The 13,883-nt window shown below is 36.2% G+C and overlaps 1 protein-coding gene across 2 annotated transcripts; it reads left to right on the plus strand.

The window, feature by feature from the left end:
• The first annotated feature begins 1,951 nt into the window (after positions 1-1,951).
• On the plus strand, positions 1,952-13,883 carry LOC103975349 (probable serine/threonine-protein kinase SIS8). 2 transcript variants are annotated; one of them, XM_009390290.3, is made up of 13 exons: positions 1,952-2,430; positions 3,134-3,574; positions 5,208-5,311; positions 6,174-7,363; positions 8,093-8,133; positions 8,940-9,008; positions 9,124-9,224; positions 10,475-10,553; positions 10,635-10,733; positions 11,550-11,618; positions 12,561-12,610; positions 12,699-12,875; positions 13,316-13,883. In XM_009390290.3, exons 1-13 carry the CDS (start codon positions 2,029-2,031, stop codon positions 13,353-13,355), a joined length of 2,862 nt encoding a protein of 953 aa, XP_009388565.2. In that variant the 5' UTR covers positions 1,952-2,028; the 3' UTR covers positions 13,356-13,883. The 2 variants fall into 2 exon arrangements, with proteins under 2 accessions (XP_009388565.2, XP_009388564.2); XM_009390289.3 differs by having other exon boundaries at positions 1,954-2,430; positions 13,285-13,883.

Consider the following 13,883-nt stretch of genomic DNA (forward strand, 5'->3'; position numbering starts at 1 on the left):
TTTTGATGAATACCTGTAGCTTTAGAAGTATAATTAGACTTAAATAGCATCAAATTGGTATCAGGTTTGCCTTTGGGCAAATTACATTACAAGCGCTTTAGCTTAACTTTTTCTCTCATTATTTGCCTTTGATAAAGGAATGGTTGCTTTGGTGGAGCAAAATCCAAGAGCTTATTGTTAAATAGCTTATAGTTTCATCTTAACAAAACATCTTCTAATTATTTTCTTAATATTTGATTCAAAATTTTCAAGATCGGATTATGACAAAAAGTTATACTGCAAAATCTTATTATGATTAATATCAATTTACAGAACTGTGTGCTATCAGATATGACTCCATAATTGACTTGGATTCACTGAATTGAAGCTATCAATTATTTCATCTTAAATCGATAGTCATCCATCAAGAAGATTGGATTGAAGCCATCAATCATGTCGTTACAAATCTACATACAGCTATCAATTTAGAGAGTGGGCTTCTTAATTCCACAGTCGAAGCCCTCAACTACGTCTCTTTTGCAATTAAGAGATTGGGCTCCACCATCCCTTCACCCTCCAATGTCGGTTTGACTGGGAAACCAATCAACCATATTTGCTCCTCTGTTATTCTTTTCGAGGTCTATTCGCATTAAATTCCTCCTGTCATCACATCGTTATATCGTCAATGTTTAAATTAGATGAATAATTTATATACAGTATTTGACCTTCTAAATTCAAGTTTAGTATATATATATATATATATATATATATATATATATATATATATATATACATTACATTCAAATTACAGTGACTCATTCCACCTAAATATAATTTTTATTTCTCGAATTAACAAAAATACTACCACTCATACCATTTGACGTTGCTTTACGGTTCACAAATCTTAAGATTGGAAAATCTGGACCGTTTGATCTTTGCGTCTGCTCGAGCATCATCAATTCTCCATCCTCTTTAAACGGTGTGGAATTGGAGGGATCAACTCGACCTAATTAAGTCGAATGCTGTCATCTTTGATCAAGAAATTAATATGGACAATGCCATTCAGCTAAATTTACTTACTACCTTGTAAATATAATTCAAATTATCGATCAACGATGTTGTATGTATCTGCATAGGAAGAATACTCACATCGTGTGATTTCTCCCGTGTTTTGCATGGCCAACATAATAACATTACGTTCACGGAGAGCAATACTTCATTGTTTTATCAGGCACTGTATGGGTCACTTGCACCGTCTGTAGTAATCATGCGGAGCCCACCTGTCTTGCATTTATTGTCCCCAGTCGCAAGGGGTGCGGGAGCGGGTAAGGTTTCACCGGTGAACTGGCGCCGACTTTTAATACGGGCCACTAAATGAGTACCACGTCAGTATTCAGGGTCCAGCGAAGTGTATGCAAAAAAGATGCAGACGTGGCTTAGTTTCATTGGTTGCACAAAAATAAAAAGAGAAAAAAAGAGGGGGTAAATAGAAAGAATTCTATTGGCTCTCCGAGTCGACGGTGTCTTCATCGTTATCGTCTCGATCCATGGCGTCTTCAAGTGGGCGACTCGCTTCCTCGTTCCCTTCCCCGGCAAGTTGACGCCGAGGGCCGTCGACTCAGCCCCAGCGCATCTTTCTCCCTCCTCCTCGTCGTACGCCAGTCACTTACCCGTCTTATAGCCGGCTTTCAGACTGGGCCCCACGAGAGAGTTCCCGTTACAACCCGGAACGGGTTCATCTTGCGGGGAGAGGAAAAAGCAGTTCTACTTTGCCGGTTTGCGGGTTACCACTGTAACCCATGTTTGTTGACCTCTTTGGCCTCTGCCACACGTGTGTCTTATATGGGACCCAACTATATCTCTAAGACAGAAATAGGTATGTAAGAGGGTATGTTTAAAGGATAGGAAAAGTGTTCTAACCAGATTAGATCGAATAAGGGATTGCTATTAGTTAATTGTGAGATAATTTAAACCAACAAGAAGAGACGGAGAAGAGCGGAGAGAGAGAGAGAGAGAGGGAGGGGGGAAGGGCTTTGGATCTGATGGTCAATGTCGAGGATGAAGCATCTTCTACGAAAGCTTCACATCGGCGGAGGAGGAGGTGGCGGAGGAGTCGACCACCAGCACCATCAACGGCTCGGTGATCCGAGGCGTAACCCTTCGCCGCCGCCCGCTGCCTCGGCGTCGTCGAGTTCGAGAGGGAGCGGTCAGGAGGCGGCCTCGGCTGGGCCAGATTTCAGATTGTTCGAGGAGGAGTACCAGGTGCAGCTGGCGTTGGCGATCAGTGCCTCGGACCCTGACGGGCTCGAGGACCCGGATTCCGTGCAGATGAAGGCGGCCAAGCGGATGAGCCTGGGGTGCTCCCTTGGTGTTGGAACTGCCGCCGCGGACTCTGTTGGTGTTGGTGGTGCGGATGAGAGCTCGATGGAGTTCCTCTCGTTCCGGTACCGGGTGAGTCTTGAGGTTTTCCCGGTCTGTTACTGTTTGTTCTATGTGATCGTTTTGATCCCTTGTCTATGGTATTTCAAGTTGAATTATTTCATTGATACGTTTCAGATCGAATAAGTATCTTAAAAGGTTTAAAGCGTAAACTCTCAATCCAATCGTCAAAAGCTACTCTTGAAGCTAGCTATTATAGGCAGTGCAATTTTAGGATAATGGCTAGCGCAATTATATAAGGTTCGAGTGGTTACGAATTTTTTCTCAAGTAATTTGGTCGAGGAAAGAAGGTGTCTTTATCAGGCTTAACCTTCAGTTCAGAACACCTGTTTTAAAAGCTTTTTCTCATGTTCTAATATAGTTTCTTTTTTTTTTTGTTCTTTTTATGCCATAGTTTTCTTTCACAGGTTAAGTCTTGTGAACAATAAATTTTGAAGCATCAAACTGAATCAAGACATTTCTACCTCCCTTGAATGAAATATAGACTTAGACACTTCTGGATATTGAATATAAATGCTGCTTTCATCCTTGCTGTGTTTTCTGTCATATCCTTCATCCATGTGATGGCGTGGGTGATCTCTTGCTATCTGTTCAAGAAGTTTTATTGTTGTTCACCTTTAAGTTTAGAGTTCTGATTCTCATGCTCATTTTTCTCATAGCATGATTCATAATTTGGTTAAGGATTAATTTTTGGTCATTGTATGTTTTGTTGCAGAGCTACAATGTTGTTAACTATGATGAGAAGCTAAAGGATGGTTTTTATGATGTATATGGAATTATCTCAAATTCCAACCTAAGAGAAAAGATGCCTTCATTGTTAGATCTCCAAGCATCATCGATTTCAGATGACATTGAATATGAAGTAATTTTAGTGAACCAGACAAGAGATCATGCACTTCAACAACTTGAGAAGAAAGCAATCTCTATTGCTTCAAAAAGCAAAGCAGAAGAGCGTGGCATACTCACCAGTGGGCTAGTCCAGAAGATTGCAGATCTTGTTGTTCACAGTATGGGTGGCCCAGTTGATGATGCTATTGATATGCAAAGAAAGTGGGCTCTCAAAAGCTGTGAATTGCGGACTTCTTTGAACACTATTGTTCTTCCTCTTGGTTCACTTGAAATTGGATTATCACGTCACAGGGCCTTACTCTTTAAGGTTGTTATTATTTTACTCTTTTGGTTCAAACATATGCTCTAGAATGTCTTTGTCCTGACCACATCAATCTAATGAAGTACCTTGTAATTTCTTCTCATCTAGTTTTGCAGCATATGTGACTTTTTTTTCTCACTTATATTATGTTGTTTTACAAACCTTTTGATAATTAAATTGTATAATAGTACAGCTAGATCCTTTGTAACATGTCTTTTTATGGTACATGAACATTTACTCAGCTATTTGATTGTCATTCCAGGAACATGTTTTGTCATGTGCCATAAGCATTTATTCAGCTAATTGATTGTCATTCCAGCAGTATGTTACCATGATAAATCCTTATTGATTTGAACAATTTAGTATTTGTCATTTCCTTTTGCTAATACTTGACACCATTTAACATGTTGAAGGTGTATAGTAAGCAACAGGCTACCACATCCTTATCCAGTTTTTTGTGGAAGGAATGTACTTCTTTTAAAGATTTAACCTGAAATCATGAGTCTGTTATCACTCTTTTGGCCTGAACAAAAAATTTAGAGCATTAATGAACATGGAGGTAATTGCAGACCAAAAAGACTGCAGCAAAACTATAGTTCTATATGTGGAATATACCACGGTAATAAGAGTACATGTATATTCAAACAAAATTACCTAAATTTTTTCATTATTTGATCAATGATATTGTACATCTTGACTTGGAAAGAACCATATATGACTTGTACCGGGGAAACCCAATCTATGCAATAGATCTTAGACTGATCATAGTATTTGAGCTGAAAAGACCTGGGAAATCACATTAAGAGGGCATTAAGTTGGCATCCAATGATCTTTTTTCTAATATTGTTATCTGACTTTTGTCAATTTAGAGGTTTGGCAATTCATCTGTGATTGTAGTTACTTTTATCCACTCAATATGACAACGTATCAATACTGTGTTAAGAATCATTATATTGTTCATCCTACAATACTGTGCCAAGAATCATTATATTGTTCATGAGTATCAAATTAACATGTCTATGCTTTATCCTCAGGAGGGCATGTTATTGTCATGTGTTTTGCTCTACAAGTCTGTGATCTTCATATTGTTTTATTAGAAAATATGTATGTTATTTCTATGGTTTGCCTTACTGATCCATACCGGTGTACCAATTGACTATTGGTACGATATGTACCGAGCCATACCGACATATGGTACAGTGGGATATACCGATGTACTAGTATATATACCGCCCATACCGATCCCTTGTCATACTCGTATGTATTGCCTATACCTGCTGTAGGGCAAATCTTGGTTGTTTCTATCAATGGGATTATAAGTGTACTTTGGTCTTTATACATGTTAAGGGGAAAAAACGGAGTAAATGTTGTCCTAGTATGGTTAATTGGTTAGCAATTATTAAAAAAATTACAAAATGTTATTTTCAATGAAGTTGAAATTAAAATTGACAAATCGCCCGATTTGTGAGGATACAATTAACATTTCTGTTTACATTCATTTTATAAGCTGGGATCACCAATGCTATCTTTAAAAACAGTAGTAATTTAGGTAGACTATTTCCTTGTTTACTTTTCTTATGAATTTTTTATTGCACAAGAACAAGAAGTTGAATAAACTACTCATTTTCCCCCTTTTCAGGTACTAGCTGATCTAATAAACCTCCCTTGTAAACTTGTAAAAGGCAGTTATTATACTGGTACTGATGAAGGGGCTGTGAACTTTATTAAAGTTGATTATGACAGGTCGATTCCTTTATTTCATTCTGCTTTCTTATGGTTGCTATAAATAGTTATATACCTTTTAGGCATTTACTAAACTGGCTTTGGTTGGTGTTTCTATTTGTTCATTATGTAGATTTTTAACATGAAACATAAATTTTATATGATTTCTATTTTGTTTGAATATCTCCTACTATTTTAATGACAATTGATGTTAGTACTATTGTAAATGTCGATACTATTCTGATTTTAGCATAGCTAAGATATCAAATGATGTGTTTTTTTGTGGTTCCAACATGTGTTGAATCCAGCAAGTCTCAGGATTTCTTTATATTTTTGTCTCATAGGTTTTAATTTTATTAAAAATAAATAAAATGTTGCTTGATATTTGATTTGTTTGTGATGTATCTTTGGTAGTTTTTAAACTTTTGATGTGTGCTTCAGTGTCTGGCCTCTCTTAATGTTCTGTTTCTTTAAAGTATTTCAGTATTCAAATAATCAACTAGCCTAGCTGGGAAATACTTTAGCTGGTTGATAGCAAGGATCAAATCCCGTCCTCACCACTTACCATTTGCAAAAGAAAAACGATAACAAACAAGAAACAAAAGAAGCATTAGATATCATGTTTTTGTTTCCTCCTCACCATTACCATTTGCAAAAGAAAAACGATAACAAACAAGAGCAAAAAGAAGCATTAGATATCATGTTTTTGTTTCCCCCTCAGTAGCTGATGTAATTCAATCACCTTTATCTCTTTATACAAAATTCTATAGAGTTGCTAATATAACCTGTTTACATTATTGAACATCATATTATATGTAATATATGTATACATAATATATAAATCAGAAAGAAATTTGATAGAGCATCACTTCATGTGTGACAGTGAATATATTGTTGATCTTATGGGAGCTCCAGGCACATTAATTCCTACTGAGAACCCCTGCATTCATCTTGAAAATTCTGGAAACTTTCTGCTGGGCCCAGAAACCATTGAACAAACTGTCAAAGATTTATGCTTGGCCCTTGATAAAGTCAGTTCCCAGTTTGAGAGGAAAACAGATGTATTAGAAGGAAGTTATGATAACAGCTTATTATCGGGGCATCTTGGATTGCAGCTAGAAGAAACATCAAATTTAGTCAGTAGACCAGAAGATGTTGATGCAAAATTTGATAATGATCAAATTGAAAGATGTGAAAATGAACTTGGGAAATTTTGCCCTTCACCGAGTAGGCGACAAGACTCATTAAAACCTGAAGAAGTTATATCCCCTTCTCAAAGGATGAAAGTTAATGATGTTTCCAAATATGTAGTAACTGCAGCAAAGAACCCTGAATTTGCTCAGAAGTTGCATGCTGTTTTATTGGAAAGTGGTGCTTCACCTCCTCCAGATTTGTTTTATGACTTAAGCCCTTCACTAGATTTAATAGAACAGGACCATAGAAAAGGCAACTACAAGGAAAGAGAAGGGAGAAGTGGGACAGATTTACCTGTCACTGGTTGGACGTTAAACTTCCAGCCTTTAGTTTCACATGCATCAGTTGCAGAACACTCGAATGATACTGATAATGGAAAAAGGAATCAACATGTTGGTGGAGAATCCACATATAATATTGACAAAGGCATATTTGGTACGAGCATGTCTACATCTTTAGTAAAAGCAAATGAATGGTTAGTTAAAAAGGATGTTCAGGTGGATGGAAGTTCTCCACATGATTTTTGGAGTAAATTCACCGGTCCAGTTCTTGATACTGCATCTGTATCAACAGCTACATGCATGAAACAAGTGAATGTTTCTTCTGTACCATATGAGGCTGAGTCAAATGTTCTTGGATCATCAGATGCACAATACTCTCAGGAAAATGCAGGAAGCCATTCTAATCCTTATAAACATGGAGATATTCCTTCAGAAGATTGTCAAGAATGTGCAAAGAATTCTACGGTCAAACTCTTACAAGATGATCCTCATGGCTCAAGTGCTTCTGACAATATAAAAAGAAGCATAATACTAGATGCTGTTGCTGAATGGGAGATACCATGGGAAGATCTTCAGATTGGAGAAAGAATTGGTATTGGTATGTCTAATAATTGACCTCAACTTTTGAAGTTGTTAATCTAATTAAAGTACAAAATTTTTATATGTTGTTCTGTTTATAGATTTCAAATAAACTTAAACTATAATTCTTAAAGTTGTGCAAACATATCTATGATCATCTTTTCTTTGATAGATCAGAATGTCGCTTTCCTGGTTTTTTTAGTATTTAACCTGCATAATTTATTTAGATTGGTTTCCGACTTGCCAACTATTCTTGTAGTTCTGGCCATACATTCAATTGTCATTCTCAAAATCCATTTGAGAAGATTAAATTTTATTGCACAATCATGGATATAAACAACTTGTCTTGACCATGATTGATAGTTATTGGGATCTTTCCATGAATTGCATATGTCAGTTATTATTTCAATTGGGTTCTACCTGAGCTTATCAAAATGATGTTTTTCAATGGCCAACTTCCTTTCCGTTGATGCTTATCACTCTTTTTTGTCTCTCCTTTTCTCCTTTTCATTTGTTTATGTCTCACCTTAGCTTTATTCTTTTATGATATTTACCTTTAATTTTTATGTGGGAATATGACTTGGAAAGAGGGTAATCTAGAAGCCATGTTGAAGCTGAGTTTTTAACACATAGTATTACAAGTCAGTTTAATTATCTACATCCATCCTCTTACTGTTTGATTCTTTAGTTTGTGAAAATTGGTGGATAATAACTGATTCATACATAACTAAATATTCTTATATTGCAGGCTCGTATGGGGAGGTTTATCATGCAGATTGGCATGGCACTGTAAGTTATGGTCCAGAAAATTACCTTTTATTTTGGACTAAGTATGAAATATTCTCATTTTCTTAAAATCAGATGAATAAAGCATTGAGTTGATGATGCTTAGACATTGTTGTAAAAAACCCAGAACTTTTGATTTTCTTAATTTAGTGGGGTTAATTCACAGTCATGAAGTTTTTTGGATTCAGTGATTATGGATGCACAAAATCCTGATACTGTGGTTAAAGTATTTGTACAAAAGATTTTCAAGTTTCCAATCGGACTACAATGTTTTAGAGATTTACAGAGAAAAAAAGCGTAATGCTGAACTCACCCTAGTAGTTAGGAAAGATTTGCAAAAACAACCAAAAGTGATTGGAGTTGCAATTCCATATCAGGACACCACAACTTACTAATAGTTGTGTGATTCTTCCTTCAATCTCAACAAGTTAATAGGTTCGTTCAACTAAATTTTCCGTAGAAAATTCTAATGAATTCTGTTATGGATTTGTTTGCTAATTGTTTGATTGTCCGTATGCCACTCGTGAATATATTATGCAAATCCTTTGGTATAATTTTTGTGGTAATTTAAGTCAAGCAAAATATAATGTTGTCACTATTCTTTTCGTAATACTGGTGAACCTATAAGCTTTTAGATTTCCATGAAAGTAAAAAAATCATGTCCCTATCTAGAACTAAAGAAGCTTGAAATTTTAAGTTGTAGTGGAACAATTGGATGGTTGTTTAAGAATCATTATTTTGGTTTGTTGAGAAATGAAAAGTTTGTTTTTTTTCTTGGTACATATTGTTTTATTGTTGTCGTCTTTCAGGAGGTTGCCGTGAAGAAATTTTTGGATCAGGGTCTGTCTGGTGATGCATTGGAACAATTCAGATATGAAGTAAGATTTTGATGAATCCGGCATGTTGGACGCTTACCATAGTAATTTTGGAACCTGTAGTTCTCTATTCTTTTTGTGTTTTCAGGCTAGTAATGTATCAAGTTTGTTGCTGTAGGTGAAAATCATGTCAAGGCTACGGCATCCCAATGTTGTTCTTTTTATGGGAGCAGTGACCCGTCCTCCAAATTTGTCAATACTAACAGAGTTTCTTCCAAGGTTTGTGCAATACACCTTTCTACTTGATCAGTGGGCATAACAAGTACCTTTTGCCATGATCTATGATGCCTACTAGCTCAAGCTTATATACAAGTCTTACCACATGACTGAATATGTTCAAGTTATTACTAGTGGTTCAATCTAGTATTTTATACAAATCCAAACCTTTCTCACCTTGAGGCATGGGTACTCGTTAGCCTAAAATTCTTGCAGAATTTGTCTGTATGACTAACTCAAATGTATGGTATCTTTGGTGTGGAGGGGGTTCATTACCTTGACATATTTTAGCCCACATGAAGGGTCCTATATATTTTCTTTGGTATTATACTGCCCAAATTTTCAATCAGTAAAGAGTGAAAGGTGGAGCCATATATGAGCTTAATCATTTACTATCATCGCAACCCAGCTTGATAGAGCTACTGTGACTCAGTATAACAAGCTTAAAACCATGTGATTTAAAATGTTTAGGCTGAGGAATTTGGTAATAGACTCATCCAACTCTTTATACCATCATGATATCCTCTCAAATCTAATGTAGGAATAATTAGAGTATAAAAATTACCTCACTCATAGACAATGCCATTATCAAGATCCAACACATTAACAATCCCCTAGCAAGTAGAAGTCCATGGCCTAGTGGAAACTCCACGTATCGATATGCTTCTTGCACCATCCATGAGTAGTAGTTTCCCACTTGTACACACTCACCACACATATAGTAACTTCCATTCCAATTATTACAACCCAAATAGGTACACCTCCTATTAAAACAAGTCCAGAATCATGTAGCCCAAAATGCTTCTTTCCACGGTATTTGCAGTAGATTCATCTAGTTGTATATAGTAAATACTACATTAACCCTCTTTCATTTTCAATATGGGGCCAATGTAGGTGTCACAATTCTCACCACTACAAATAACTGGACTATTGCTTTGGTTCATTGTTAGTGAGGAATGACTGATGGTCCAGTAGGTTAGTCGTTGCTGATTAATGATATAAGAGGAGCATATGTCATGATGGTATCATGAGTACAACATCTTTTTAAAATACAATATCCTATCATATCTTTGAAACAAGGAATATCATGAGTATTTCATCTGGTACTGTCAGATTTGCTGGCTGCACCAAAACAAAGACAAAACTTCATCATGCTAATGTATGGTACACATGATATCTTCATCAGGCATGTAACCACATTAACTTCAACATTTTAACTTAGATGATCACAACATGTTATCTTCTGTTTGCAGGGGCAGTTTATATAGGTTGTTGCATCGTCCTAATGTTCAACTTGATGAAAATCGACGACTGAAAATGGCACTGGATGTGGTACTAGTTTGACCATTTATGATAACAATTTGGTTATGCATACTGATATCCACCTCAGCTCAACCTGGGTTATCTTGGCAGGCCAAGGGGATGAATCACTTACATACTAGCCATCCAACTATCGTGCACCGGGATCTGAAGTCTCCAAATCTTCTTGTTGATAAAAATTGGGTGGTCAAGGTACTTCCATTTAATAATAGTCATTGACCTTCTTGCATACCTCTCAGCAAACCTGTCCATGCATAAGATTTTCACCATGATTTTATTATAATAAGGGATGGTTTATTATGATGGTTATTCGGTCATCACAATTAAAATGTCAGATTCATCATTTCATCAAGTGATTGCCTATCTAACTCCATGCAATTTGTTATGAAGGGCTTTATACAAACTATAGATTGCATGTCCAATTTAGCAGATAGTTGTAATGCACAAAGATCAGCTAGCATAAATTTGTATCACAATTAGAATTCTAGGATGTGTGGATGTATAATACAAGGATCAGTAGAACTTTTTTTATTAATGCTTGAAACAGAACTGTAGTCTTTGAGTTGCTGGTTTTAAAGAATGATGCAAAGTTAAATCTAGCCTAATGCTGTATTTGTGGTACTTCTATTGAAAGTAAACCTATTATGATAAGATGACCCGGCTCATAATCCATTTCATAACACTGGGACCAATCCTCATAAAATAGTCATGTCTTTCTTTCGCTCTTTTTTGTTCTTATCTTCTGGTTCATGGTCTATCTTCTACTTTTTAGTTTTTATTGTCAATGTATTTGAGAAATTATAATATTAGCTACATAAGGTTAAAGCAAATTGAGACATCATTGATGATGGAAGTAAACTTGTTAATTGGATCTGAAGAAGAGCTGTTTATTTTGGTTGCAGTACTGCTGTTTCCTGTGCTGTAGAACATGCAAAATCACATAGTGTATATCAAAATTGTTTTACATTCTTTCTGAAGTATACAACTTTACACTCGATTTTGTCTCAGGTCAGTGATTTTGGCTTGTCAAGATTGAAGCATCACACCTTCTTGTCATCCAAGTCCACCGCCGGAACAGTAAATTTCTTATTCCATTATTTACTTCAGTAATTATTTCTGTTATCTACTGCAGTTTTTGTTCATCTTGACCAATAATTGGTTCACTTTTTGCAATTCCCCCTTGGTTTGTGAATCCTGAATTTAAAGCTCGTATACAAGTTTCTTTTGAAGTTTTAAATTCTAAGCACGGTTGTTAATGGAGCCTGATAACCTGGAACCTAGTCCCATTTTTTGGTATGGATCCTCATTTTGGATACATTAACCTTATTAAAATCAAGCATGGATCTGAAATATGTACCAACAAATGCATATAAATCTGATACCTGACACAAAATATCGAGTATGGATCCACATTTTGTACTTATAAGCTCATCAGAATTTTATCCTAGGTAATCCTACCTGACAACATCTCCAGTTCTAAGGATTACTGAAAAGGTAGAAATAGGGTACCCTATACAGAAAACCCAATACATGATGCAGGCATGACCCAAGAGTCTGACTCACCTGACGCTTGTTGATTTCTTGCCCTTTCTCAATTCTCATGCTGATTTCTCATTGTTGAGCCACATTTCTTGTTTCTTACATCAAGTTGTCCAAGCTGCATATGTTATTTTCATGATACATGTACACCATCTCAGCTTCTAACATTAGCCAATGTCCTATTTTCTATTTTATCTGTTTTCATTAGTTATTTAAAGTGTTTATTTTATCCTATATCAAATTTGCTTCATTTTCATCAGGTTGTATTGGCCTTCAGGTCTAAGTACTTAGTTATTATTTTATGTTTTCTGTTATTTTTTTTGTGTTTGTGCAGCTTCGTGTCTTGTTACTTTTCTTTGGTTGTATTTTTATATTAAGTTTTAATTAATAATTCATCAAAAAACACTGCATCTTAGCTTCATCGTATTAGTTGATTTTTACTTATCATGTACCAAGTTTCTGATATTTGTACTCGTACAGCCGGAGTGGATGGCGCCGGAGGTATTACGAAATGAACCATCAAACGAGAAGTAAGTGGGTCATTCAGATTTCAAAACACTGCAGAATTCTACAATATTTGGGAACCTCTTGGTAATAAGAAACATCTGTATGTATCAGATGTGATGTTTACAGTTTTGGTGTAATCCTGTGGGAATTAGCTACCTTGCGCATGCCATGGAGTGGAATGAACCCAATGCAAGTGGTTGGAGCAGTGGGTTTCCAAAATAGACGTCTTGACATACCTGAAGAGGTCGATCCAATGGTTGCACAAATAATAACTGATTGTTGGCAAAGGTAAGCTTGCTTGCTGATGTTAGTAGCAATGTAGTTCTCTGTTTTTAACTATTAACCTACCTTTTGTACCATAGTCAATGCACGTAAAAGTTAGTGAAACTTCATTTCCAAATAATGAAGTGGTTGATGGATACAGAAGGTTAATAATAATAAGTGAACTGTAGATAGTGGCATTCTGGTATCACAGCAAACATTGTTCATTTTCATTGTGCTTTTCTGGTATTTGTAGCGACGGAATCGATCTGTTCTTTTAACTGGCATTATAATTTGCTTCCAATTGTATTGCAAGGATTCCTAGAGGTTAATTTTTTGCATCGTTGTTTTTGCAAATGTTGGTTTCAAAACTAATGCACTAGATTGAATGTATTATTACTAAGCATCATGCTCATACACTTGGTTTCTCATGCAGTGAGCCTAACGAACGCCCATCTTTTGCCCAGCTTATGTCATGTCTTAAGCAGTTGCAGAAGTTGGTCGTAGTAAACTGAAACTTCCCATGTCGGCGAAAATATAGATGGCTACTGACTGAAGGTTGCAGAAGTTGGTCGTCGTAAACTGAAACTTCCCACGTCAGCGGAAATATATATGGCTACTGACTGAAGACTACAAACCACGCAAATCGATGTGTCTATGCTGGAACAGCAGGGCACCGACTATGTATCACAAAATATATTTGTTTCTGTTCAAAGTAGAGGATTCCTAAGAGGCTGTTGGTAGCAGAAAAGGCATTTTGGCTGTGCGAAGTGCAGCTGCAGAATTAATACCGGTATACTCCGAAGCTCTTACACAACGATTAAAAGTATAGCACTGCAGTATATAATTCTGTCATTTTTGTTTCGGAATCACAAGTCGATTCTGAAAACTGCTTGAAATTATACACAGCGGCCGGAATTGTAATTATTGTTGGTGTGGAGAAAAGAGAAGGTACTGATCAAAACATTGAAGGGGTTGCATAAGTTGCATGACCTGTTCATATCCTCAATAAAATACCTGTTTCTTGAGTTTTAA

Source organism: Musa acuminata, chromosome BXJ2-2 (genome assembly GCF_036884655.1).
Source record: "Musa acuminata AAA Group cultivar baxijiao chromosome BXJ2-2, Cavendish_Baxijiao_AAA, whole genome shotgun sequence".
NCBI classification, from domain to species: domain Eukaryota; kingdom Viridiplantae; phylum Streptophyta; class Magnoliopsida; order Zingiberales; family Musaceae; genus Musa; species Musa acuminata.